Source organism: Muntiacus reevesi, chromosome 11 (assembly GCF_963930625.1).
Source record: "Muntiacus reevesi chromosome 11, mMunRee1.1, whole genome shotgun sequence".
Classification (NCBI taxonomy): Eukaryota; Metazoa; Chordata; class Mammalia; order Artiodactyla; family Cervidae; genus Muntiacus; species Muntiacus reevesi.
Genome location: NC_089259.1, coordinates 65,921,011 through 65,927,381, shown reverse-complemented (window position 1 = coordinate 65,927,381; position 6,371 = coordinate 65,921,011). Strand labels below are relative to the sequence as shown.

General features: G+C 39.0%; 1 protein-coding gene across 1 annotated transcript in view; it reads right to left on the bottom strand.

Moving 5' to 3' along the window:
- Positions 1-698: 698 nt before the first annotated feature.
- Positions 699-6,371, bottom strand: part of LOC136144145 (ATP-binding cassette sub-family C member 4-like) — a 147,356-nt gene continuing 141,683 nt past the window's right edge. The window contains exon 30 of the mRNA XM_065901805.1: positions 699-833. Coding sequence (XP_065757877.1) covers positions 699-833 — 135 coding nt within the window. The remainder of the gene's footprint in view (positions 834-6,371) is intronic.

The following is a 6,371-nucleotide window of genomic DNA, read 5'->3' as shown; positions in this document are numbered from 1 at the left end:
GTGCTTAGTCCTTCACACACCTCATCTCTAAGAAAGTGCTTTGTAAACCTTCAAGCACCATTCAGGCTACAGTGTGAAGGTAGTGTGAGTTCTTGATTTGTCCTGATGACAATTTCATTTTCTAGAAGGTAGAGGAAGCCTGGGGGTGGTGAGTGGCAAATACACCTAAGTCTAAACAACAAAGAATTAGGGAGAAACTGGCAGTATCATGTAGAAGTTTCCTTTACAGATTAGAAAACAGAAGAGACCTATACTGTTCCCTGGAAGATCTTCCTAGAATCAAAATATTTCAAAAAATTATCCCCTGAGCTCTCAAATTTCCTGGATATTCCTTGACAGAATGTGCATCACAAATATGTTGAGCACCAATCAGAATGAATGTAAAGGGTCTGCAAAATAAGAGTGTTTTGTGCTCTATGAGAATCTGAACCCAGAGTCCAGAAGTGTGGAAAGTCCAATCTGACATCTCTGTCGCAGGCACAGGTATGCACACAGAAGGGTTCACATATGGTGACCCCATCCCCACCACTGCTGCAGATTCTCAGCAGACCTGCTCTTAACCTGCCATGTGTTAAGATCCACTCATGAATCTTAGTCTCTGGAGGTTTATAAGGGCATAGAGTGCTTGTTATCAGACCCTTGATAGAGATCTTATGAAGAGGGAACGTGGAGACAAACTTTAATGACAACTCCCTGTCCTATTTTGCCCTTTCAGTGAGGACAGCTACTTCCTCCTTGCCCAGTTGTTGCACCATTTTATAAAACAAAGTGTTTCTATTCTGCAGCAAATCATTTGGCTGACCAGTTTCTTTCCGTCTGCCTGAATCCAAAACCTGTAAACAGCAAAAAGAAACCCATTAGTACATAATGTCTCCCAGCAACATATTATAACTCAGACAGTATTTCAAAAAGTGGCAGGATAGTGGAACAGAGAAAATCTTTTTGATTAGTAGGACTGGCTGGTGTTTTAATAGTTTGATTAATTTGTTTTACTAGGCAGACAAAGGCCTAACCTGACCTTTTAATATTATAATGTTATAGGAAAGAGAGAAAATATAAGCTTTAGACTATGACTACTGGTACTCTATAACATCTTATTTTATATTCAGGGCATTTGGTGTCGTTATCATTAGCACCTTTAGCTCTCAGACTCTGAGCTTTGAGGCAATTTATACAGATACACAGAGTTGGCAAATATCTTCATTCAAGAAAATCAAACTCCATTTACCTAAAAAGTAGCTTGATGTCATACAAACCAGAGGGCAGTGCCCTGACAACAAATTAATGGTCGATTTGAGAATCTGAGCAATATTTGGGGGAAAAAGCAAAGGCTTCCAGGATTTCTTAAGGGTCCTGGATTATGTCAGCTTCTAAGAGGAACAGAATCCTTATCCAAGGGGTTGAGATATTTCTTGAAGCTGGATGTGGTTGTAGTTTATTCTTCTGAGAGTGAAAGGCTGGCAAAAGGAGCTGGCACATAAGCAGGCACAGAAGAAATCTCAGAAATCCAGTTTTCTCTTTGGATAAGACTAAAGAAGCAAGTAAGAAATTGAGCTCCAAATTCCAGTGATCATGGCCTACAGAGCACAAGGGGCCAGCCCAACCTGAACCGCCTAGGATCTGGATCTGTTTCCACAAATTATCTTTCTTTCCTTGTTTCTCTTTCTTTCTTCAGCTGCTTTCCCTTCACCTCTTTTATTGCTCATTAATAAGTTTGCTACATACAAACTGAAAAGGAGAGGAAGGGGTCCTTCACTCTGCCTTTCTACTTATTAGTGACTTTGGTTAATGGTTCTGGATGGGGAAAATGTGTCTGAAACAATTGGCCCAAGTGATATAATTATAAAAACAGTTCTGATGTTCAGTGGTATTTAATTCTTCATTTAGGTCATATTTGGAATAAATGCATATTAAGAGAATATGATGGATGGGCTTCCCTAGTGGCTCAGTGGTTAAAGAATCTGCTTACTAATGCAGGAGTCTCGTGTTCCATCCCTGGTCCAGAAAGATCGCACATGCCACAGAGCAACTAAGCCCATGTGCCATAACTACAGAGCCTGTGGTCTAGAGCCCGGGAGCCTCAACTATTGAACCCACATGCCTAGAGCCCATGCTCGGCAACAAGAGAGCCCATGCAAAGAGAAGTCTGCACACACCAATGAAGAGTAGCCCCTACTCACTGCAACTAGAGAAAAGTCACTGCAGCAAGGAAGACCCAGCACAGCCTAAAATAAGTAAATAAATAAAAGTTGTTTTTTTTTTTAAGGAACAGAATATGCAGGGACTCTAAATAAGACATAGTTTTGTGTGTGTGTTTTTCCCAACATATAGGTACTACAGTTAATTTTATCATTTGCATTTAACTGGAAACATTTATTAGTCTCATAAATGCCATTTTCCTGTTAATCATTTGTTTACTACTGGGAATCACTGCTAAAGGCAGGTTTCTCAAAAGAATCCAAGAATAATCAGATCTGTTTCATCCACTTAATGGGCTTCCAAGGTAACTCAGTGGGTAAAGAATCTGCATGCAATGAAGGAGACACAAGAGACACAGGTTCAATCCCTGGGTTGAGAAGATCCCCTGGAGAAGGGCATGGCAACCCATTCTAGTACTCTTGCCTGGAAAATCATATGGACAGGGGAGCCTGGTGGACTACAGTCCATGAGATGGTAAAGAGTTTTTATGACTTTATTTATGACTTTTATTTATTTATTTATGACTTTATTTATGACTGACCAACTTTCACTTTCACATCTGCATAGTAATTTAAATGTTCAGTGAAAGTTGTTCAGTTATGTCCGACTCTTTTTGACCCTGTGGGACTGTAGTCCACCAGGCTCCTCTGTCCATGGAATTCTCCATGTAAGAATACTGGAGTGGGTAGCCATCTCCTTCTCCAGGGGATCTTCCTGACCCAGGGATTAAACTCAGGTCTCCTGCATTGCAGGTGGAATCTTTACCATCTGAGTCACCAGGGCAGCCCTGTAATGTGGCATGTCAATTTAAATGTCTCAAAAGTGCAATTTTACTTAAGTATAGCATAACAGAACATAACTATCACTCCTGATGTTGAAGAAGAAAAACTGCAGTTTTAAAACAATTGGTCTCCACACATCTATATCAATTAATCTATGAAACAGCAAACAAAAATTGGAGAAAAGACAGTTTCTCTGGTAAATAGTACTGGGAAAACTGAATACCTGAAAATATATGAAATTAGACACTCCCTCACATCATGCACAAAAATAAACTCAAAATTGCTTCAAGATCTAATATAAGACTGGGAACTACAAAACTAAATGAAAACACAGGCAAAAGACTCTTTGAAATAAATCACAGCAATATTCCTTTTTAGATTAGTCTCCTGAAGAAAAAGAAATAAAAGCAAAAACAAATGGAACCTAATCAAACTTAAAAGCCAAGGCTCACGTGGAGGCTACAAGAGCTGAGATGGGACACAGACTGAAAAAAGTCAAGAAATAGAATTTTACCAGCTGAGCCTTTACATTTACTGATTTGGTCAAAGACTCTAGATATTTCAGAACAAATAAACATAAAGCAAATCCAAATTCTCGATATGTACAGAAAAATAGGTATAATTTTGGATTTTTTAACATCCCTTATAAGAAAAAGCTCCTACAATCTCCCATTAGGTCCCCAACTCTTCTCACAACCCAAGATAAACTGTAAACTAAACCACATATTCAAGTTGGTATGATAACAATCCCTGAACTCTAGGATCTCTCCAGGAACCCCAACCATGAATTGCTTATAAAGCTCTAGTAGGTTAAGTAAAAATACATTATGTTGGATGAGTAAGTCAGTTACATAAGCTCAATGAAGATGTGTTTATGAAGTCTGTTTATGTGCTGATATTCCAGACAGCTGTCCTAGAAATAAAAATGAAATGGACTCACTGAAAGATAATTTGATCCATTTTCACTGGCAGGATGTCATCAGTGATAAAGAAGAATGCAGGGAGAGGTGGGTGAATGCACCGAAAGGCGGTGGTGCCCAGGAGAGGATGGAGGAAAAGCCTGATAAGAAAGATGCTGGGAAATGATGACAAAAATAGAGAGAGATCCCACTGACCAACAAGGAGAGAAGGGAGGGGGAGATCTGAGTGTCAGATCTGTCTCTGGCTGCCAGGTGATGACGCGGGACAGCAGTCCAACCCTGGAAGGTGGGTCCTCATCGGTAAAATGGGTGCCTGTGATTTTCTCAGTGACTGGACAATGTGGCAGGTACTAACTCAAAATCCTGTCTTGGGTCTTGAAATAGTAAATCATTATTCTCACTGGGGAGGGATGAAGGCTGGGTCAAGGCGAACTCCTCAGCCACTCTCCCAAAGCTGCTGCCTTTGCACACAAGTGCCCCCCTCATAAAGTATTTCTTCTCCCCAACTGCACTTTCTACCTCAGTGTTAGTTATCTTTCCTCTGAAAACTTGAGTGAAATCTCTTGGAGTGTTTTTGAAGGAGCTTTTCTCTTCTCAGATGTTCTAAATGCATCATGTAGGTTTATGAAAGAAAAGTTCCATTAAGGTGAAAAATTGAATTTAAATAAAACTCTAGTTAGGTTGAGCTGTTTTATGCTTTTCAGGTGGGGGTGTTAAAACCATTTCCGATCTTCACTTCTGTGGGAAAAATTCTAAGTAGAGGTTTGAGATGACGAAGAAACAATGAATATAAAGCCATAAGATGGACTATAAACAGAAGAGGTGGGATCTGAGGTTCTCAGCTCTGCTTTTGGTTCTTCATCATTCATTTCCAGAGAATTCTCTAACTGAGGACAGTGAAAGTGTTGACCACAGACAACACTGTTAGAGCAACGGCAGAATGTCACATGCTTTCTTTGTTCACACCAACAGGAGAATCCAGGTGATATGAAGGCGGCAGCGTGCAGAGACTGGAGGGAAGAGCTGGGCTGTTGGCTGCAGAGAAAGCAGGTCACATGCACCCAGCTACTCTCAAAAACCACAGGAAGAACCCTCTATTGTAGAGAGAGTGGTGAGTCTTAGGATAAAGAGCATTTCTAATTTGTTTGTCTTGCTCCACTGTTTTGTGGCAACAGAGAAAGTAAGGAAGATTATATTAGATGTTATTATGAGTCCATCATGTTTAATAAATATTGAGAGAACTTCTTTGTGAAATAGAATTCTAAGCCTGACACATGAATGGTGCTTAATGAACCAAAGCAGGGTAAATCCCTTTGGAGAGAAAACACAGAAACAAAGCTATTAATTCAGTCACACTTGTTTCCCAACAAGTCCTTTCTCTGATTTACTTACAGTGAACAAAATCATATCCATCTAATCATTTCAAGATTTTTTATAAAAGTGATAATTTGGAAAATATATAGATGTCTACGTTTGAGATTATATGCTCTATCCCTGTGACGAAATTTTAGGCAGCTTTAAGAACTGAGCTGTGGAAAATTGATAAATGACATGGGGAATTTTAAGAATACATAAAAATTCTGGTAATGAAATATTCTGTTTTGCAGAATAAAACAAATTGCTAAAATGGCTCTAATGTTATCCAAATAATATTATAGCACTATATAACTGCCACTTTCTGGTAGTGGGAATTTTGTAAACTTGCCTTTATGAGATTTTCTTTTATTTTCCTATTTCTACCTTGCACATTTATTGCTTTTTTATTACAAAAAAATTTTTACAGATTAGAGTCAGTTAAAAATAGAATTAAGAAAATATACTCATATATCTATCTGAGGAAGTATTCACGTGTAATAAAATGTAATTATTACACCTTATCACTTGCAATGATAGGACTTTATGTTGACAACCCTGTCGGTTATGCCCTTCGTCAGCATCTGTCACTTCCCCAGCTACTCCTTGAGGCTGATCACCTGCCCTCTGGAGCATCAGGCTTTGAAGCAGATTGACTTGTCTTTATATCCACATTACAGCTTTCAGAATAGACAGTCACCTGTTTTCCAGAAAGGAAAGAGGTTCAGTCATCCCTCAGTGTGGGTACAGTCCCAGAACACCAGAATGAAGTGAATATGGCAGTAAAGTGAATCATATGAATGTTCTGGTTCCTCAGAACATACAGAAGTTATGTTTACATGACACTTGCCTATCAAGTGTGCAATAGCATTGTGTCTGAGAAAACAATGTAGAGACCTTAGCCTAAAAACAATGCATTGCTTAAAAAAAAATACTAACCAACAGAGGAGACTTCAACAAGTCATAGCAGTAACATTGATGTTACAGATCACCAGAGAAACTATAATGATTGTGAAAAAGTTTGACATATAATGAGAATTACCAAAAGGTGAAACAGAGAATTGGAATGAGGAAATACTGTTTGAAAAATGGCGCCCACAGACTTGCTCGATGTAGG